Genomic DNA, 23,213 nt, shown 5'->3' on the forward strand with positions numbered 1-23,213 from the left:
GAGTCTTGCCTTCAGTGTACAATGACTCATAGTAGTTTTTGACAGTCCACATAACACTGCGCAATAATTTGATATTGCTCATGTTTGTAAGCTTTGTTTTTGTATTTTTTTTCATTTTTTTTTCGTTTTTTTTTTCCAGAAAGCTCTGAGATGGGGAGTTAGCAGACCTACCAAGATCTCCCGACATACCACGATGGGAACAGCATCTTCCCTGGTGAGCCCTGGAGAGGTGATCGAGGACACTTACGGTGGAGGAGGGGGAGAAGCTTGTGAGATTCCTGTAGAAGTGAAGCCCAAGGCACGGCTTCTCCGCAGTTCTTTTAGACGAGGTCCTAGGGTTATCGGAGCCAGTTTTAAATCCACTGCATCAGTGGATCTGGAATACGCTGCTGAGTATGAACGACTGAAGAAGGAGTATGAGATATTTAGGGTGAGCAAGAATAATGAGATTACTTCCATGCAGAAGAAAGAGGTGAAGTTGGATGAGGAGAATAAACGGCTGCGAGCAGAGTTACAGGTGTGTAAAGAAAGGCTTATATATACATGAGATCAAGAGACTGTACAGGGATTTCCTGCTGATATATGTAGTTTCAGCTGTTTTTAAGTTAAAGAGGATGTCCGTTACTCGGACAGCCCCTTGTCAATCCCTATGTTTCCTTGTAAAATAATGACGAAGGGATCACACTTGCGAGTGCAATGCGAGAAACTTGCCTCAATACCCGGCACTGCCGCTGGCGTTTCAGGCCGAAGTGTTCAGTTGCATAGAAAGACATGCAGCCGCACACTCTGGTCTCAAGTGCCGGCAGCTGGGGTGAGAGACTTGCGCGAGTTTCTTGCATTGCATTCGTAAGTGTGACCCTGGCCTAACGCTTGTACTCCCCTCCTGTGCTGTTCCAGCGGTGTTAGCACTGGCTCTCCTAGGGAAGGCATGACATTTTTTTATGTCACGTGATCCCTGTGGCCAGTCAGGGCTGGCTTTACTCTCCTCTTCTATGGATGTAATTGATTTTCAGAGGAAGTGAGAGCTGCAGCCCTTGCTACCTCTGGATGTATGAGATTTGTTCCAAGGTAGGGAGAGTGAAGGCAGTGCTGATTGACTGCAGGGATCGTATGGCATAACAAATCCCAGGAGAGCCAGTGCCTACACCGCTGGAACAGCGCTATCACCGGAGGAGAGTATGTGTTGTTAATGTACTGAGGGTAAACAGAGATTCATAAGCGGATGTCCGACTAATGGAAATTCCTTTGCTTCTCTGAATGTTTCAGGTTAATCTAGAATCATGATTGCAAGTATGTGAAATTCTGGTAACGTGATCACCTTCTCATGCTGGGAATACAGAGGAATCATGACAGTGTGCGCATTGTACTCTGTCACGATTCATTAATCTTTAGTCACTCTGTGACTGTAGCTATTTGTTTAGAGCCCCGAAAAAACCCTTTAAAACTGACACTTTTGCATGGTCGAACTTTCTGTGCAGTTGACAACCATGAGTATTTTTCCTTAGGCTGGTTTCACATTTTCGTCTGTTTGCGCAGTGTTTCATCCGTGGCAATCTGCGTCATGTTTCCCTATCTTTAACGTGGTATACACTGGTGCATGCGTTTGCATCAGTTCGCATGCGTCATCGTACACATGCGTTTTTCGGTGTGCGGCGGGGTCCGGCGTATGCATCATGTTGGATTTTTGGAAGCAGCAAAAATCCGTCAAATATGCACAGTCATGTGCATGCGGATAAATGCTTTACTGTCTATGGGAACTCATGCGTACGCAAGGACATGCGTTTTTCACATAATCATGTCCGGGAAATGAGACGCCCATTGGGTGTGGCTTGTGTCAAGGTAATTTTCCGAACGCATGCGCTGAAAAAACGCATGCAAATGCAGCGTTTTTTTTGCTGTCATGCGTAAGCTGATGAGGATGAAAAATGCGGCGTAAACATGCGTTTTGACATGCATTTGCGCATGCAGACGAAACACCGCACACAAACGCTAATGTGAACCTAGCCTTAGAGGAATGCATTTGCCTAAGTCTTCAACCTAGAAAATGATGTATTGTTTAAATCAAGATTTTATGATGATATATTATATCATATTATACTTGTAAGATAGTGCTTACTGCATGTGTTGGGGGACATTCGCTTGGCAATGAGATTCAGTCACACAGGAGCGATTTTTCTCCATTAATCAGTCCATGCGATTTATTATAGCAAAAAAAAAATATACGGGATCAATAAAATATAATATTATTGTAGAGATCCACCCTATGAGTGGATGGGGATTTACCCTCTTGGCCGGTCTTTGAGGCATACGCGGGGACACTCCGTGTTAAACAGTTCATTCGGTTTTTTTCAACATCAGCGTAAATCGATCTTCATGAACATAATAGCGAGTAGCTTCCAGTACAATGTCCATTAAAGATGCAGCGTTGCCACATAAAGCATACAAAGTCTCTTACTGACCCCAGTCAGCGTTACTCACAGTTTATCCCTCACGGATTATCAGGGAAGCGGCCGCACTGGGATCATCGTTCCAGACAGTGCCTTGCTCACTAGGCCGTCTACAGTTTCAGACCCGCAGCCGGGCAGTAGCTTCCCTACACAGAGCCGTCACAGACTCTACCAGGTCCGGGCCTTTCCATGTGCTTTTCCAGGAAGCTCAGTCCCAGACACTTCCAACACACACAGACCTTCCGGGACCTTGCACTCTGACCACTCAGGATCAAACACACAACCCATGTGACCAAACCTCAGTCACACTATATGGTATGTGACCACACCCACAAGTGAGGTATGGATCACATGGTCATGACCTCATTACAGGTCCTATTACATACAGCCACACATACAGGCTTTATCCTGGGCGTTCAGACACACGCCCACATGCATATTCTGAGTAGCATATACAGCGCACCCTAGCTCTAACAGAGGTTGCCGCACCATATATATATATATATACGCACGCACTAGATGGATGGGGGCAGGCTTTGCAGCGTTGAGAATTCCCCCCCCCCCCAATGTGCTCACCCACTTAGCAACTCTCTCTTTCCCCATGTGCTGACTTCTCCCATCTGTGCTCTCTTCTTTGACCTCTCCACCCCATGTGCTCACCCACTTAGCAACTCTCTCTTTCCCCATGTGCTGACTTCTCCCATCTGTGCTCTCTTCTTTGACCTCTCCACCCCATGTGCTATCCCCCTTGTCTACTGTCTGTCTCCTTCCTGTGCTGTGTTCTCCCCTCATGTGCTGTCCCATTTGAGCTGCCCCCCCCCCTGTGCGCTGTCTCTCTCACCCCTATGTCTGACCATGTACAGAACATACCACAGCTCCTGGGCAGGGGAGGAAGCAAAAGATAATACTGATATTATTGCAGGAGATCGCAGAGGATACATTTTGTGAGGTAAAATATTGTTTAAAAACAGTCAGTGAAATATTTTACCTCACAAAATGAATCCTCTGTGATCCCCTGCTGAAATGTCAGTATTGTCTTTTGCTTCCTCCCCTGCCCAGGAGATGTGGTATGCTCCGTACATGGTCAGACACAGACAATTTTTAAAATAAACTTTCGTTTGTGGGGAAAACCCCTTTAATGTGACCGACTTCCTTTACCTGTAGACAGGTCGTGCATATGCTGCCAGGATCAGCCGAATGATTCACTGCGCCTGCGTGGAATTCGCGCAGGCGCAGTGCGACGGTGTTCCGCGCAAGAGGCTGCGTGAGTATGAGTGTGATGCGTATAGAGTGTGTGTGTGTGGGTGATGCGACAGTGTTCCGTTGGTTGGTATCAGCAGCAGTTTCAATATTGAAACACCCATCACTTGGGTGTCCCAATATGGCGGTCGGTGAACTTCCTCCGCTGGGAATTCTGGTATACGCTGACATCTGGACAGAACAGGAAATGAAAACATTACAAGGCAATTATATAAATAGATATATAGTAATTGTTTCATATTGAAAGCAGTTAAAAGAAAGTTATAGAATAATCATGATACTCTACAGCAGGGGTCCCCAACCTGTAGCTCGGGAGAAACATGTGGCTCGCGGTCCCATGAATTGTGGCTCACGGCTGTCTGCCAGCTGGGTGCATTAGCTCCAGGTCTAGTAAACAGGTATGAGGAGCACATCTCAAAATGGTGAATTTTGTGAGCAGCCCTGCACAGAAGAACAGATCTAGATACACATATGCTTGTCTTAAAGGTTTCGATTTAATTTAAGTTTGGTACGCTGGAGACAGGATGATACTACCTGTCAGAGGTGGTGCCTGAAGCTGGATGTGACAGTGTGTTGGGAGTGCTGGATGGGAGAATACTGAATGGGGGTATTGTTGGGACCGCTGGATCTTGGTATACTGCTTCGGGGTGATTTCTGTGTAAAGCTTTCGTTATAATCATACCCGTAATGGGGGCTTTGGTTGCCACTACTGTGAGGGAGCTGGATGTGGCTCTCTATGTCAGAAAGGTTGGGGACCACTCCTCTACAGGGTGGGGCATTTATATGGATACAGCTAAATAAAATGGAAATTGTTGGTGATATCAACTTCCTGTTTGTGGCACATTAGTATATGGGAGGGGGGAACTTTTCAAGATGGGTGGTGACCATGGCGGCCATTTTGAAGTCTGCCATTTTGGATCCAACTTTATTTTTTTCAATGGCAAGAGGGTCATATGACACATCAAACTTTTTGAGAATTTCACAAGAAAAACAATGGTGTGCTTGGTTTTAACGTAACTTTATTCTTTCATGAGTTATTTACAAGTTTATGACTACTTATAAAATGTGCTCAAAGTGATGCCCATTGTGTTGGATTGTCAATGCAACCCTATTCTCCCACTCTTGACACACTGATAGCAACACCGCAGAAGAAATGCTAGCCCAGGCTTCCATTATCCATTGTTTCAGATGCTGCACATCTCGTATCTTCACAACATAGACAATTTGCCTTCAGATGACCCCAAAGATAAAAGTCTAAGGTGTTCAGATCAGGAGACCTTGGTGGCCATTCAACTGGCCCACAACGAGCAATCCACTTTCCAGGAAGCTGCTCATGTAGGAATGCTCGGACCTGATACCCATAATTGATGGTATGGTGTAATATATGGGGTATAAAGATAGTGGGGCCTTTCTTCATCAATGGAAACCTCAATGACACTGGATATCTGAAATTACTGCATGATGATGTGTTGTCCTCTTTATGCACTGAAGATGGCATGTTCCCTGAGTTTTTCCAGCAATGTGGTGCACCACCACATTATAGGTGTCAGGTCCGAGCATTCCTACAAGAAATCTGACCCCCTTAAGGCCCTGTTACATTTAGCGATGCACCAGCGATCCCGACCATGATATGACCCGGTCAGGATCACTGGTGCATCGCTAAATGGTCGCTAGTGAGCTGCCAAACAGGCAGATCTCACCAGCGACGTAGCGGCTGTCGGCGGTCGTCACTTACCTGTCAGACGCGGCGAGGGTGACGTCTTCCGCCTGTGTCCATGGCTCGTTCGTCGGCGCCAGCAGGAAGCTGGCGTTAAGAAATGGACCAGGCCGATCTCACGCGATCAGCGATAGCCAGCGGCGGAGCCGATCGGAGGTGAGTATCACATGTAGCGATATCGCTAGTGATATTGCTGCTGCATCACAAAATCGGTGACGCTTTAGCAGGGTGGATTAGATTTAAATCACTAGTCAGTAAGGCTTGATTTAAATCAGTGATTTAAATCAAAGTTTCTACCTAAACTAGTTCTTGCTACTTTAACATGCAAGTAGATGAAGATTTTTAGAATCACTTTTTATATTACTTTTTTCTCCCCAGTTTAATGGGTTAATCATTCATATTTGGACACCACTGTTCTGTTGTACTTAGGAAGGAGAAAAATAATCCTGACCTTAATAACAATTTAAATAGATTTATTCAACTGAAACAATAACCTTATTACAGCATAAGTTATTTGCTTAAACAAACATCCATGTTTGTTAACTAATTTGGCTAAACAAAAAATATATATATATATATATATATATATATTTTAAGAAACTTACTGTCAGCCCAGCCGACACATGAAAAACTTAAATACTACTGTCCCTGCTGTCCTCTGTAGCTCACTTGTCGTCATCTTCATCATCATCTTCTTCTTTGTTCCTATTCATAATCTGGAAAAGAAAAACAAGCTTTCCTGCTTTATTGGGTCCCAACCGATTTCTCAATTTAGAATGAATGAGTCCAAAGGAAGAGAATATTCTTTCAACGCCTGCAGAAGAAGCTACTGCTGTTAAAAGTGAAATCATTACTTGAACAGTCTCTAAATCCAAGCGCTTAAGTGACTTCCACCAGTTTACTGGTGTGACCTTCCTTAAAATATCTTCAGCAAACATATATTTCTTGAATGGTTCCCCCTTAGCTCTGAAGTTTATTATAGTTGGCATTAAAGATGGATGATTGCTGGATACCCATGTCATAGCTAACTCCTCTTCCTCAGCACTTAGGTTTTGACCCTGATATTGACAATATTTGCCAAAAAATGAGCTGGAGTCAGTGCTTGTCCCATTCGTTTGTTTACTGCTTGTAATTTAATTCTGTCCATGTGTAGTTCTGTTTTTAAGTGTTCACTCAGTTCCTTCCAAATTTCAACAGCATCCGCAATAAAACAGCTATTTTTCTGTATTTTGTTTAAAGCTTGAGAGATGGGTTTCAGGAAGCTCAGCATATGTTCAGCATTTCTCTTAAGCCCAATGTTGAGGATTTTGGCCGTGACAGTGCCATCTATTTTATCTCGATTTTCTTCACAAAGTGTCATCAGAATAGGCCAGTTTTTGATATACTGCTCAAAACGGTCCACCACAGAGTTCCATCTAACATCTTGTGGGAGCGTTAGCTTGGTTCCACCCATCCTTTTCAGAGCTGCTGCAGCAAAATGATTATTACGGAAGTATTTAGCAATTTCAACAACATTAGCCTTTATTTCTGGAACACTTAAGTCTTTGGCTAAGAGGTGCAGCAAATGAGCACTGCAACCATATGTTATTAGCAGCTTTGTATTCCCTCCCTGCTCTTCTAAATCTCTTCTCATCTTGGATACGTTTGCAGCATTGTCAGTGACCAAACTGCGTACTAGACATTTGAATTTTTGTTCACATGTCGTTATAGCTTTTACTGCCACTTCTTGTAAGTATTCTGCTGTGTGTGCATTTCCTGACGTATCAGTTGTTTGTGCAAGGAAGACTTTACCTTCTTCTGTTGTTATACAAGCACATACAATAGGATCATTGTGGACATTACTCCACCCATCAATACTTAGGTTAACAATTTTACCCTCCAGAGCTGTTGCACATTGCTCCATTTCTCTGTCATACACTTGATCCAGAAGTTTCCCTGCAACATCAGCTCTGCTGGGTGGACTGTATCCTGGTCTCAGTGACTGAAACATATTAATGAAATGTGGGTTCTCAGTCAGACGGAAAGAAGAGTTCGTTGCATAAATAAACTGGGCAATTTTTTCATCAATCAACTCTTTTTCTAATCTGCTAGTTCTTATCACAAACCTATCTATGGTGGTTCCAGGAGGTAAAGGTTTTTTCTTCCTTTTGGGTGATGGTGATATGTGGCTGTGGGTGTCTGATGATGATGATGCTGCTGCTGTTAATGAAGCACTATCCTGGATGGATAACTCTGAAACTGTAGAACAGGATGATGGTGATCTTGGAGGTGGATAGTTTCCAGAATCCATGAATTCCCCTAAACAAAAAAAGTCAATGCTGTTATTTTATTGTTTATACAATTTCTGCTTATTGTACACAACACATCACTGCCCCTGCCCCGAAAGGAATATTTGTTTTTCTTCATAACTGTACCAAATGACAGTAACATGCAGTAATAATAAGAAATATAATTTTTCTCACACATGACAGTTCAGTCTTTAGAAATAGGATTCAATAAAAATGTTTACCAACCTGAAGATCCTGCCTGTTCAGAAGTGTTTCTTTGGTCATCTTCATCACCGCACTTCTCATGATGTTGCCTCATTCGCGCCACCAGGCCTTGCATCTCTTTGTTGCATCGTTTGCATTTTGCACGCATGCCTGCCTTACCGATAGGCGAAGGAGCTTCATTAAAATATTCCCAAACTGGGTCTCTTTTACGGCCTGCTGCCATTATAAGGAAAGAATGTAATAAACCTCAGATCGTACACACAAACAGATCCAGACTTGTCTGTCTGTGGCTATGCTGCAGTATTGTGCTCAAAGTTTCACTTTCATTTTCTTGTCTGCTTGCCCTTCCTCCTCCTCACACTTAGATTCACATTCTTCTTGTGTTGTGCAGATCTATTCTACTCCAAACAATCAAACATATTGTCTAACTTCTTGGACTTGGCACTGAAGGGGTTGATTCTGTATTCATAGGTTTGTAGAACAATAGGATTAAGGTCTTTTTCTCAACTCTGTTCATGTTGTAACATTTTTGCCGTGAAGAAGAGGCTGGGACCTCTGCGGAGTCAAATTCAGTTTTGAGAACTGCGTAAGTAAAGCAAGCGTCTGTGATAATATAGGAGAGAAACTGCCCACTAATCCTACAGAAACCTCTGCAAGAGCATGGCATTGTGAATGTTACACATATACAGCCTTTATTCTACTGAGTTAAACAACTCGGCTTTATCTCATGATGGAAGAACCTTTGGTTTTTTTTTTAAAAAAAAAACATTGATTTTTATCCACCCTGCGCTTTAGCGATATCGCTATGTGTAAAGGGCCCTTTAGACTAGCATTTCTTCTGCAGTGTTGCTATCAGTGTGTCAAGAGTGGGAGAAGAGAGTTGCATTGACAATCCAACACAATGGGCAGCACTTTGAACACATTTTATAAGTGGTCATAAACTTGTAAATAACTCATGAAAGAATAAAGTTACTTTACATCATCACTGACTGCTTTTTACTTGGGTACAGAGTGGACGGAAAGCTGTCAATCAGTTGAGCAGCGAGTTAGACAGAGCTCCTCAATGAGAAGACTAGCAGAGACTCAGTAGGTAAGACAGTGTATCAAAACTACAGCAAGAAGCACAGTAAATGATCCAGTGCTGGAATAAGGGTCTCTGTTATGCTGCTCTGAGATGGAGTAGCAACAACCTGGTAACAAATTCCCTTTAAGTGCTCATACTCATCTGTGTTAAAAACGGACAAGTGCAATCTGATAAAAAATCGGTTTTGTTTTTGTGTGAGCTCAGATTGGACTGAGAAAAAAAATCTCAGCATGCTTCGAGTGGCTGCATATATTGGACGAGACTCACCAATGTGAGAAAAGCATTGCGCTGCACACAGACCATGCATGTGCCGTCCGATTTTTTTTTTTTTTTTTTTTTTTTCTTTTCTCCTCACCCATCTCCTAGAAAACGTGACCATTTTATCAGCAGAGTACAGTAAATTCACAGCGTGACAAGTTAGAATAGATATATACATAGAATAGATGGATAGAAAGATGTCAGTGACATATATAATTAGTGCAGTGTAGTTTAATGTTCAAGTATTTAGCTAATACTTCAATATATTTCTTAAATTACCTTCAAATTTTTTAACCAGCTGAGGGAAAGCCGACAGTTGGGGGCTGATGTTTACCTCCTGGGAAGGGGGTAATACACATGCTGCTTCCCAAGCTATTAATATTAGCTGACAGCTGTCTACTTAGCCTTTACTGTTTTTTAAATTCCCCCCCCCCCCCCCCAGAAAAAAAATAAAAATGAAGTGGGGTCTCCCTCTAATCAATAACCAGCAAAGGCTAGGCAGACCGCTCCGGGATGAAATTAATAGGCTAGAAGGATCCATGGATATTGGACCCCTCCCATACCAAGAACATCAGCTCTTGGCTACCCAGAAATGGCTGCTCCGTTTTTTAACTTATTGAATTATTAGCTAAATTCACGTACACTAAACTACACTCGCTCTGCACTGATTATCTATCTATCTATCTCTGTATCTAAGATTGTTTTATTAGTAAGCTAGATTGAAATGACAGAATCCCTGTATGTAAAGTCTGATGTTAAAAATGCATTGCATACGGAGAAACTAGGTGAGAAAAATCGTATTGTACTCGCATGATACTCGTCGGACTTTTCAGGGGCAACATTTTCCTAAATGCAGATGATTGTGAGTCCTAAGGTCACAAATTCTATTTTTCTTCGACACAGAAAAACATGTAGGAGAAAATGCACTCAATGATAGGTTCCCACCTTCAGCTCAAGATCTTATGTACAATCCTAAATGTGTTTCCCCAATATTAGTTCATTTTGGAAGCTCATTTGTGATTCTCCAGCTGAATATTTTTTTTAATATATTACAATTCATAGAAAATATTTTGATTAAACAATACTTTGTGTTTCTTGCGGACATCTAATTTGAGTTCCATACTTAAAACCTTGCCTCTGTTATTTTGGTTCTGTACTTTTTACACCTTGTGCAAAGATAGTTCTATAGCAAGACACAATGAATTTGTACCCAATTGTATTGGCTTACTGTACCAGGCTCTGCAGAAGACGTACCAGAAAATCCTACGAGAGAAGGAGGGTGCAGTGGAAGCTAAATACCAGGCGATGGAGAGAGCTGCGACCTTTGAACATGACAGAGATAAAGTGAAGAGACAGTTTAAGGTGAGTCATAGTCGCCTGCAGAAGCTACTTGGTTTCCAATTAAATCCAATCTCCAAATTAACGCAGACGTTTGATCAGTTCACTATTGAACTATCTTTATCATTTTGTTGTCTTTTTTTTTTTTTGCTTTGTTTAAAGAAAAATGCCCTAACTTATTTCATATAAAGGGGGTTGTCCACCTCTAAGGACATTTTCCACTTTCGTACATTTATTTGGGGCTAAAAAGTATTTTTACAATTAGGTCCCATTAAAAATGTTGCCCTGTTTTGCTTTTATAAGCTCTTTGCTTCTCTGCTCATTCAACTTTGATGTTGTCTGTGGTCATAAATCACCTGAGAAGAGAAATAAGGGATTACCTATTGACAAGCAAGCCTGTGATAAATGATACATATAATTTTATTAAGTAGATAACACCCATATTTTCAATAAAAATAATTAATATCCCCACTATGTATTCGAGCCTATAGACAAAAAACACTAGGATATATTGGAGCAGTATAATAACTAAATAATCACAAACAATGGTTTCTTCCACTCAATAAAAACCAGTAAAGATAGATATTAGTGATAAGCGAACATGTTCGGATAAGGTGTTATCCCATCATGCTCATGTGCTAATAGAGTGTCTTCGGTGTGCTCTAAAATTATGTTCGAGTCCCCACAGCTGCATGTCTCATGGCTGTTTGACAGCCACAACACATGCAGGCATTGCCTGTTAGCCGTGAGACATGCAAGTGCGGGATCTCTAACATATTATTCAAACATGTCGTAGACCAGGGGTTCCCAACCTGTAGCTCAGGAGCCACATGTGGCTCGTGGTCCCATGAATTGTGGCTCACGACTGTCTGTCAGCTTGGTGCATTAGCTCCAGGTGTAGCAAACTGGTATGAAGAGTACATCTCAAAATGATGAGTTTTGGAGTAGCCCTGCACAGAAGAGCAGATCTGGAAGCACATTTACTGGTCTTAGAGGTTTAGAGATGTTTTGGGTATGGTACGCTGGAGACGGGATAATACTACCTGTTAGAGGAGGTTCTTGAAGCTGGTTGCGACAGTGTGTTGGGAGTCCTTGATGGAAGAATACTGAATTGGGGTATTGTGGGAACCCCTGAATATCAGTGTACTGCTTCAGGTGATTTCTGTGGAAAAACTTTGGTTATCATTATACCTGTAATGGGGGCTTTGGTTTACACTACTTTGAGGGGGATAGGAGCAGAATGTTGCTTGTGACCCCCTCTCAGAGCTGGATGTGACTCTTAGGCCGGGGTCACACTAACCGACGCAAAATACGGTCAGTATTTTACATGCGTAATACGGATGAATGGCCCCTAAACAGTACTCCGTATGTCATCCGTAATCAAGGTGTGGTCGCGTATTTTGCGCATGTAAGCATCCGTATGTAATCCGTATGGCGAGATTTTCTCGCAGGCTTGCAAAATGGACATATAATGGAGCCCTATGACAGGGTTTCTAAACAGAAACCAAAGAATAGATATAGACACATAGCATACATACACACACATTATATTATATTATATATATATATATATTTTCTATGTGTATATATCTATTCTTTTGTTTCTTTATTAAAACTGTCAGTGTGAGTTTACTGTATAGCGCACTGAATTGCCGGCTTTGCTAAGACACCTGGTGCGTATTTCTCGCAAGTCACATGTGTGGTCCGTGTGTAATCCGTATTTTTTGCGCACCCATAGACTTGCATTGGCGTACTACGGGTGTAGTACGCTGACAATCGCAGCATGCTGCGATTGGCACGGAGCGTAGAATACGGATGAGAAATATACGCCTGATGCGAGGGACCCCATAGAGAATCATTTGTCCGTGTCTAATGCGTGCTTTTAGCGCCTCTCACTCGGCCGTATTCCTCGCCAGTGTGACCCCGCCTTAAGGTCAAAAAGGTTGGGGACCACTGTCGTAGACACTCGGTTAGCACACGAGCATGCTCAGATAACACCTTATCTGAGTACATTCGCTCATCACTGATAAATATATAATACACCAATAGCCTATGCATGTGAAAAATGTAACACACAGACAATTAATGCAAAAAATGGGCCTCAAAATACTCTAAGCGATATAACCAAATAGAGCATATAATCTCCAGCCACAAATTGCTATGAGAGAGATAACAAAATAGAGCATATACTAATATCTTTCTATAGAGTTAATAAAGACTAGGTTCTATATTCCAAGGTGTAAGCTGCAGGTGAAGCTGCTTGCCCTGATGAAGCTGCTATGTCTCCCCACTGATATTATATTGCCTGGTACATTGGATTCCATATTCTACAACTCCATTTACTGTACTCTATGCATTTTTTCAGAGAGGCAATTATTGGCATTATTATGTGCCTTGTTTGAATTTACACCTTGGAATATTGGACTTAGTCTTTTATGTACTCCATAGATAGATATTATTTTATGCGCTATTTGGTTATCTGTCTTATAGCAATGTGTGGCTGGGAATTATATGCTCTGTTTAGGTACATCGCTTATAGTACTTTGTGGCCAGGGATCATGTGCCCATTTTTTATATTATTGTCTGTGTTTACATTTCTGTTATACTGAGGCTATTGGTGTATTTATCTATCTTTACTGGTTTTTATTGTGTGAAGAATACCATTGTTTGGGATTATTTAGTTATTATACTGCTCACTTAAACCCTAGTGTTTTTTTTCTATAGGCTCTCATGCTTTGTGGGGATATTTGGCTTTTTTATTGAAAATATGGTGTTTTGTACTTATGATATATGGTACATAATTTTATTATCACAGGCTTGCTTGTCAATAGGTAATCCTTTTTTTTTTTTGTTCCCATTATTAGTCTCATTAATTGCGGGCTTAGCATCCATCTAGTTATAATAGCTGTGTTAACAACCTTAGTTGTTAAATCAGCTGAGAGGAGCTTAGAAAAAAAACAATAAGAAGAGTAAAAAAAAACATTTTCCCGCTTGACCTTCGGAATGATCTCAATGACGGATTCTCCGTTAACCAACTGTCTCCAAAGGTGGACAACCCCTTTTCAATATCAGTATCTTATGAAACAATTTAACTGTAAGGGGATATCCACATGTTATGCATCAAATTGTCCGGTTAACGCTGCAGTTACTACTACGCATACAGTAATGGCCGAAAGTGGGGGCACCCTTGAAATTGTTCCAGAGAATGAGGTACCCTATTTTGCAGATTATAAGATGCAACGAATTATAAGACGCCCCTCAAATTTTTGGAGAGAAAGCTAGGGAAAAAGCTTTTTTTAATAAAATGGTGGTGCTTCTTCTAATCCATGTGTCTTATTGATTACCATGGGTGGTGGCAACAGTGGAGTGGAGCGGGGTCACTGCTGATGGAGGCAGGAGTGATGCGATGTTGCGGACCCCAGGCTGGAAGTAAGAGGTGTTCGGAGGTGCGACTTTGCGAGTGTTTGGTGGTGTGGGGGCTCCACCGACATTTAGTGAAAGCCCGAAGCCTACTTTTGCTTCATCCAGCAGCGACCATCAGAGTTCATTAGAATTAAAAAACGCACCCCTATTTTTCTTCAAAATTTTTTGGGAAAAAAGTGCATCTTATAATCTGAAAAGTAAAGTATTCTCCCAGATTATTATTGCAGTTATGCATGTTTTGTTATACACATGTTTGTTTCCATTTTTGGTATTGGAACGATACAAAAAAAGATAAAAAGAAGGCAAATTGGCCATAATTTCACACACAACCCCAAAAATGGTCTGGACAATTTTGTTAGCACCCGCAACTTAATATTTGTTTGCACACCCTTGGAAATAAATATCTGCCATCAATTGATTCCTATAACTATCAACACCTCTCAACTGGAATTTTGGACCACTCTTATTTTGCAAACTGCTCCAGGTCTCTCCTATTTGAAGGGTACCTTTTCCCAAAAGCAATTTTAAGCTGTCTCCACAGGTGTTCAATGGATTAGATTCAGACTTATTGCTGGCCACTTCAGAACTCTCCAGCGCTTGTTTCCATCCATTTCTGGGTGCTTCTTGAAGTATGTTTGGGGTCATTGTCCTTCTGGAAGACCCATGACCTATGCCAACCCAGGTTTCTGACGCTGGACAGTACATTGCGACCAAAAATCCTTTGGTAATCTTCAGATTTCATAATGCCTTGTAACAGTTAAGGCACCCAGTGCCAGAGGCAGCACAACAACCCCAAAACATCTTTGAACCTCCACCATATTTGAGTGAAGGTACTGTTATTTTCTTTGTAGGCCTCATTCTGTTTTTGGTGAACAGTAGAATGATGTGCTTTACCAAAAAGCTCTATCTTGATCTCATCTGTCCATATGACTCTTTCACAGAAAGTTTTTGGCTTACCCGCACCCATTTTGGCAAACTGCAGTCTAGCCTGTGTCAGCAGTGGGGTCCTTTATTGGTCTCCTGCTATAGCATTTAATTTTATTTAAATGTCAATGGATAGTTCGCACTGACACTGATGCACCATGAGCATACATGAACATCTTGAATTTCTTTGGAACTTGATTGGGGCTGCTTATCCACCATCTGGACTATCCTGCTTTGCAAGCTTTCATGAATTTTTCTCTGCCGTCCACGTCCAGGGAGATTAGCTACAGTGCCATGGGTTGAAAACTTCTTGATTATGTTGTGCACCGTGGACAAATGAACATCAAGATTTCTGGAGATGGACTTGTAACCTCAAAATATTTGATATTTTCAACAATTTTGGTTTTCAGTTCTCATCTCCTTTTTCCGTTCTCCTTGCTTAGTATCACACACACAGATACAAAATGCAAAGATTTGAGTCAACCTCTTCCCATTTTATCCAATTTCAGGTGTGATTTTCATATTGCCCACACCGGTCATTTGCCACAGGTGAGTTTGAACGAGCATCACATGCTAGAAGCAAAGATGTGACCCCACAATTTTGGACAGGTGCCAACAATTTTGTCCAGTTCATTTTGGGGGTTTTGTGAGGAATTGTGTCCAATTTGCCTTTTTTTGTGTTGTTCCAATACACACAAATGAAATAAACGTGTGTGTATAACAAGATGTGTAATTGCAATAATTTACTGGGAGCAGTACTTCATTGTCTGGAACAATTTCAAGGGTTCCAACACTTTTGGCTATGACTGTATATTCACAGTGAAGAAATTATTATTTATGAATTGTTCAGATCCTCAGTTGAATAATTAGAAGCTGATTGTAACAAGTCTTAACAGATCTTTAGAGAAACAAAAGAAAAAGAAATACAAGATTTACTCCGAGCCAAGAGAGACCATGAGGCCAAATTTCAAAGATTACAAGCCCAGGGAATCCAAGTGTTCGACCCCTGTGAATCTGATTCTGATGACAATGGCACAGAGGTGACAGGTAATTATTCTTCTGGAGTAAAGCTGAGGTACTAGTGCCATTCCTTTGCCGTGTGCAGTAGCAGAACATTGGACTTTGGCTGGTGAGGCATTGATGCACTCTGCTCAGATTCTCAATTTTTTTTTTTCTTTTTTTTTCTGCACCAAAAACCAGAGTGGTTCCTTGAAAGACATTGATTAAAATTTGCTCGCTTTTATCTCACTTTTACGTGTTTTTTTTTTTTTTGTTGTTGTTGCACGGTTTGTATGTGTGTTTTTTCACCCACTTATTTGAATGTGTGAGAAGCACTGCAAAAAACTGAAATATTTGACATAATATATCTTGGCAAAAAGCAGCAGGGCTCAAAATACACATGGAAAAAAAAATGCACTGTATGCACGAGATTTCAGAAATCTCATTGATCAGCAATAAAACATATATTAATGGGGACAAATCATGACATTTAGTAACAATGTGTCTAGTACTAGTTTTGGAGAAGTCTAACGTGTGTTTTTTTTTTTTTTTTTTATATATATCTTTTGTAAAGTGCCAGGAGCGCAGGGTGACTACTGGACCAGCGGAAATTTAGGCAGCGAGCCTTCCATGGGCAGCATGATGCAGCTTCAGCAGTCATTTCGGGGTCCAGAGTTTGCTCACAGTTCTATTGATGTTGAGGGTCCATTTGCAAATGTGAACAGAGGTAATTGAAGATATAATACGTCTTAAAATCCTATTGCTGGTAATAAACAGGCTTTCATCATATAGGTGTCTGTTACTACATAGTAACATAGTTATTAAGGTTCAAGGGAGACTTTAAGTCCATCTAGTTCAACCCATTTCCTGTCCTAACCTGCCCTAACATGTTGATCCAGAGGAAGGCAAAAAAACCCCATGTGGCAAACAGTAAGCTTCACATTGGGGAAAAAAATTCCTTCCTGACTCCACATACGGCAATCAGAGTAGCTCCCTGGATCAACGCAATATTAAGGAAACTAGTGTATATAAACTGTAATATTATACTTTTCAAGAAAGGCATCCAGTCCCTTCTTAAATTTTAGTAGGGAATCACTCATTACAACATCATATGGCAGAGAGTTCCATAGTCTCACTGCTCTTGCAGTAAAGAATCTGCGTCTGTCAGTATGGTTAAACCTTCTTTCCTCCAGACGTGGAGGATGCCCCCTTGTCCCCGTCACAGGTCTAAGAATAAAAAGATCATTAGAAAGGTCTTTGTATTGTCCCCACATATATTTATACATTGTAGTAAGATCACCCCTAAGACTTCGATTTTCCAAACTAAATAACCCCAAGTGTAATAACCTGTCTTGGTATTGCAGACCCCCTAGTTCCCTAATAACCTTGGTCGCTCTTCTCTGCACCCGCTCCAGTTCAGCTATGTGTTTCTTATACACCGGAGACCAGAACTGTACACAATATTCTAAGTGTGGTCGCACTAGTGACTTATATAGATGTGAAATTATGTTCTCCTCATGAGCATCTATGCCTCTTTTAATGCATCCCACTGCATTCCCTTGGTCCAGTCCGGAACTTACCTCTTCATAAAAGCTTATCAGATTAGTCTGACAGGAACGGTCCCTTGTAAACCCATGTTGATATTGGGTCATGAGGTTATTCTCCTCCAGATACTCCAGTATAGTATCTCTTAGAAAACCCTCCAGGATTTTACCCACAGTTGAGGTTAAACTTACTGGCCTATAATTTCCGAGTTTAGTTTTTGTCCCCTTTTTGAATATTGGCACCACATTTGCTATATGCCAGTCCTGTGGTACAGACCCTGCTATTATGGAATCTTTAAAGATTAAAAATAATGGTCTATCTATGACTGTGCTTAATTCCTGCAGTACTCGGGGGTGTATCCCATCCGGACCCGGGGATTTGTCAATTTTAGAAATTTTTAGACGCCGCCGTACTTCCTGCTGGGTTAAGCAGGTGACATTTAATGGAGAATTTTTATCCCTGATCATGTTATCCGTCATGGGATTTTCTTGTGTAAATACTGTTGAAAAAAAGTCATTTAGCATATTGGCTTTTCCCTCATCCTCATCCACCATTTCACCCAGACTATTTTTAAGGGGGTCAACACTAACATTTTTTAGTTTCTTACTATTTATGTAGTTAAAGAATTTTTTGGGATTATTTTTACTTTCTCTGGCAATGAGTCTGTCTCAGGCTGTGTGCACACGCTGCGGATTTTGCTGCAGTTCCGCAGCGGTTTCGGCCGCTGCGGACCCGCAGCAGTTTTTGCTGTCGTGTACAGTACCATGATTCCCTATGGGAATCAAAAAACACAATGCAGACGGTGCGGAATTTTCCGCGCGGATTATCTGCGGTTTTCAATCCGCAGAAAGAATTGACATGTCAATTCTTTCTGCGGATTCTGCTGCGGTTTGCCATCTCCTCCATTGAGGAGATGCAAAACCGCAGCTAATCCGCAGCGTGTGCACACAGCCTCAATCTTTGCTGTCTTGATTTGCTTTTCACAGAATTTATTTAATCTTCTGTATTTGGTTAATGCCTCATCACTACTTACTTGCTTTAATTCTCTAAATGCTTTATTTTTATCTCTTATTGCACCCCTTACAGCTCTTTTTAGCCATAGTGGTTTCCTCCTATTTCTTGCATGTTTATTCCCATACGGTATATATTGTGCACAGGTCCTATTCAGGATGCTAATAAACGTCTCCCATTTTCTTTGTGTATTTTTATGTCTCAGGATATCGTCCCAGTTAATTGCACCAAGATCATCTCTCATCCGTTGTAAATTTGCTTTCCTGAAGTTTAGTGTCCTTGTAACCCCTCTACTACACACCTTATTAAAGGATACATGAAAACTTATTAATTTGTGATCACTATTACCCAAGTGACCCCCAACCCTTACATTTGATATGCGGTCTGGCCTGTTGGTTAATATTAGATCTAGCAGTGCCCCCCCTCTTGTTGGGTCATGAACTAGTTGTGAAATGTAATTGTCTCTCATAGTTGTCAAAAACCTGTTACCTTTGCTGGAACTGCAGGTTTCGGTTCCCCAATTTATTTCAGGGTAGTTGAAGTCCCCCATAATAATGATTTCTCCTTGAGTGGCTGCTTCATCTATTTGCTTTATGAGGATATTCTCTGTTGCTTCCATTATTTTTGGAGACTTATAGCAAACCCCTATCAGTAATTTATTATTTCCCCCCCCCCCCCCTTATCTCTACCCACAGGGACTCTACATTTTCATTAGATTCATATATATTATCACGAAGGATGGGTTTTTAGGATGATTTTACATATAAACACACGCCTCCCCCTCGTTTATTTGTAAGGTAATTTCTGAACAGACTATAGCCCTGTAAATTAACCGCCCAGTCATGGCTCTCATCCAGCCATGTCTCAGATATCCCCACCATGTCATAATTATGTTCCAACAACATTAACTCCAATTCCTCCATTTTGTTGGCGAGGCTTCTGGCATTAGTGTACATGCACTGTGTATGTATCTCTCTGTACCTCTATTCTTTCTTAAATTATTAACTGTTCTAACCCCACACCCCATGCCACCCCACCACCCCCAATTTCATTATTTGCGCCCAGGTCTCTATCTGCACTGTCTTCCCCTCCTATAAAAGGAATACCCCCCCATCCCTAGTTTAAACACTCCTCCAACCTTCTATCCATTTTCTCCCCCAGCACAGCTTCACCCTCCCCATTGAGGTGCAGCCCTTCCCTAGCGTAGAACCTGTAGCGAATTGAGAAGTCGGGCCAGTTCTGTAGGAACCCAAACCCCTCCTTCCTACACCAATTCCTGAGCCACTTATTAACCTCCCTAATCTCCCGTTGCCTCTCTGGCGTGGTACATGAAGTATTTCCGAAAATACCACCTTGGAGGTTCTTGCTTTAAGCTTACAGCCTAATTCCCTGAAATCATCTTTAAGGACCTTCCACCTACCTCTAACTTTGTCATTTGTTCCAATGTGCACCATGACCGCTGGATCCTCACCAGCCCCTCCCAGTAATCTGTCAACCCAATCAGCGATGTGTCGGACTCGAGCGCCAGGTAGGCAGCACACCGTTCGACGATCCCTGTCTTTGTGACAGATTTCCCTATCTGTTCCCCTAATAATTGAGTCCCCCACTACCAGAACCTGTCTGGCCTGCCCTGCTCTCCTATTTCCCCCCTTACTGGAGCAGACACTCCTCCGGCTTTGAGAGGACATGCCTTGCTGCAGCAGTGCTACTCCTGCACTAACACTCCCCTCATCTGCCAACTTAGCAAACTTATTGGGGTGTGGCAGATCAGGACTAGCCTCCCTGGTGCTCTTCCCTCCACCTCGCCTTCTAACTGTCACCCAGCTAGCTGCTTCATTGTCCTGCAGCTCCAACCTAGCATCCCCCCCCCCCCCCCCCACTCATCTATCCCATTGAGCATCTGCTCAGTGAGCAGAAGACTCCTTTCCATATTGTCTATGGATCTCAGTGTTGCCAGCTGCACATTTAGATCCAGTATCTGGGCTTCCAAATGCACAACGTTCTCACATCTTGCACAGCAGTATGCACCCTCGACTGGCTGTTACTGTTAGCACATTTAAATGGAATCTGTTACCAGGTTTTTACTACCCCACCTGAGAGCATCATGGTGTAGGGGTAGAGACCCTGTTTTCATGGATGCATCACTTACTGTGCTATGTACTGCAGTTTGGTAAAATCAGTGTTTTGTCTGCTGCATTGAACATAAGCGGAAAGCTGCCAATCCGTGGTTTGGTTATACAGAAGTTACGAATATTGAGGACTACATGGCAGCAGGATTACTAGTCCTCTAGTGATAATTTCTTGCTGATAAAGCAGTGATTTTTAACAAAACTATAACAAGAAGCCCAGTAAGTGATACATCCCTGGAATCGAGGCTCTGTCTCTACATTATGTTGATTTCAGATTAGATGACAGATTCCCTTTAAAGGCTCGTTCACACTTGCGTATAAAAAGGACAAGTGCAATGCTAGAATACATTGCATTGCATTCTGATCAATGTCAAACAATGATTCAGTGTTCTTCTGCAAGTTTTTTTTTTTTTGTTTCTCAGCTTGGATCGCACTAAGAAAAATCTCAGCATGCTGCGATTGCGAGAATCTGATATCACTCACCAATGCAAGTCAATGGGTGCGAGAAAATAATCGCACGGTACACAGACCATGTGTGTGCTGTCTGATTTTTACACCCACATCTCAAAGGAAACCAGGCAATTCATCAGCCAAGTACAGTAAATTCACTGCCTGAATCATCAGAATAGATAGATGTCAGTGATATATCTAGTGTTTTTGCGTATATTTTACTGTACATGTATTTAGCTAATAAAAGAAAACAATGGCGTGGGGTCCCCCTTATTTTTACTAATGGCTAATAATAATAATAATAATAATAAATTTTATTTTTATAGCGCCGACATATTCCGCAGCACTTTACATTTCAGAGGGGATTTGTACAGACAATAGACATTACAGCATAACAATAATCACATACAGTAGATTATAACAAATACCAAGAGGAGTGAGGGCCCTGCTCGCAAGCTTACAGTCTATGAGGAAAGAGGTAGACACGAAAGGTGGGTGGTAACAGTTGCCCTGATTGTATGGACCAGCCATAATGTTAAGTGTGTAACAGTACAGACACAGAGGGCTAATGGATGCATAAAGCATGTGGGAACATGATGCTGGGAACCTGGAAGTATTCAGCTGTGAGAGGGTGTTAGTAATCTTGGACGGGGCCAATCATTGATGGAGCTTCCCAGCCTATTAATATCAGCTCACAGCTGTCTACTTAGCCTTTATTGGTAGTTAAAAAGGGGGGATCCAAAACAAATGATGTGGGATCCCCCTTATTTTTAACAACCAGCTAAGGTAAAGAAGACAGCTGCAGGCTGATGAATATTAGCTCCTTCCCAACCTGATAAGACCAGCCCTCAGCCTGTCAAGAAATGGCACATCCATTAGATGCAACAATTCTCGCACTTGGCCTCGGCTCTTCCTGATTGCCAACTCACCAGGGTAATTGAAGTAATGGTTTTGGAGTTGATGTCAGCTGTGTAATGTCCACTGACATTAAGCCAGACCTTAGTAATTGAGAGCCTTCTGTCGGAGACCCCAATTTCTAACCCCATAGTCATAATTAATAAACACACTCTGAGAGAAGTCCTTTATTTATAAAAAAGCACCCCCTCCCCGACAATTACCGTATTTTACCAATTTATTTCCATAAACAATCCACAGGGGTGCACCGCAGTCCATAATTTGAACGTCCCAGGACGATCCCCAATTCTGCTACATCCAGAGGCTGTCATTAACGGTGACATGGGTAACGTTACCGCTCACCACAGCCGCTGGAACACACTGAGAGAAGCGTGAGAATCAACGGCAGTAGTGAGCAGTGATGTCAGTCATAGATGGTGGCTCACACAGAGGCCCTTTCGAGCCTATTAATATAAACCCACAGCTGTTTGCTTAAAGGGAATCTGTCACCCCTTTTTTGAGATATATAATGATATCATTCAATTGTGTGTCACATAAGGATTCTCTTAGTACTTTTGCTTCCCCCTGACCCCGCACCTTTCATGCATAAATACCTTTTCTATATCGGTTCAGAGGTATGTAAACTGCCGCTGTCCGGTCCGCTGCACGGGGCTTATTCACCTGCTCCCCCTCCCTGTCTTGCTCTACGCATTTCTTCTTGTGTAGAGCAAGACAGGGAGGGGGGGGAGCAGTTGAATAAGCCCCGCCCAGCGGACCGGACAGCGGCAGTTTACATACCTTTTATATATCAGTTCAGAGGTATTACTCTGTCGCCTTATTGGGGGACACAGAACCGTGGGTGTTATGCTGCTGTCCACTAGGAGGCGACACTATGCATAATCTGAAAAAGATTAACTTTGTCTCCTCCTCTGCAGTATACACCCCTGGACGGCGTCAGCCTTCTCCAGTTTTTGCTTAGTGTCGCAAGGAGGCACACCTTTTTACTTTTTTTTTTTTTTTTTTTTCCTTTCGTCGGAACAGATGAAGAAAAGTGGGTCTCCAGCGAGACTCCCGGCATGGCTCCTTCCTTGGCCCCCTTTTTAGGGGTGCCCAGTTGAAGTGGAGATGGCGGTTCCCCATGTCGCTCCTTCCCCAGTCCCTTGGGTACTGGTCCGAAGTTGAGACCCCCCCCCCCCCCCCCCCTCCTTCCCCAACCCCCTTCAGGGTCTGGGTTGAGGTTGA

At 42.1% G+C, this 23,213-nt stretch overlaps 1 protein-coding gene across 7 annotated transcripts in view; it reads left to right on the forward strand.

Annotated features, from left to right (window-relative positions):
- The window catches only part of NPHP3 (nephrocystin 3), a 123,734-nt gene that overhangs the window by 1,679 nt on the left and 98,842 nt on the right, over positions 1-23,213 (forward strand). For 5 of the 7 annotated variants that reach the window (XR_012231089.1, XR_012231088.1, XR_012231087.1 and 2 more), the window contains exons 2-5: positions 140-517; positions 10,495-10,620; positions 15,840-15,990; positions 16,517-16,669. Coding sequence is in view for 4 of the 7 variants with exons in the window: in XM_073569561.1 (XP_073425662.1) it covers positions 140-517; positions 10,495-10,620; positions 15,840-15,990; positions 16,517-16,669 (808 nt within the window). In the remaining 3 variants the exon portion in view is untranslated. The remainder of the gene's footprint in view (positions 1-139; positions 518-10,494; positions 10,621-15,839; positions 15,991-16,516; positions 16,670-23,213) is intronic. The other 2 variants (XM_073569588.1, XM_073569583.1) reach the window with 1 other exon arrangement.

Source organism: Dendrobates tinctorius, unplaced genomic scaffold, assembly GCF_039654945.1.
Source record: "Dendrobates tinctorius isolate UK_male_01 unplaced genomic scaffold, ASM3965494v1 ptg000005l, whole genome shotgun sequence".
Classification (NCBI taxonomy): Eukaryota; Metazoa; Chordata; class Amphibia; order Anura; family Dendrobatidae; genus Dendrobates; species Dendrobates tinctorius.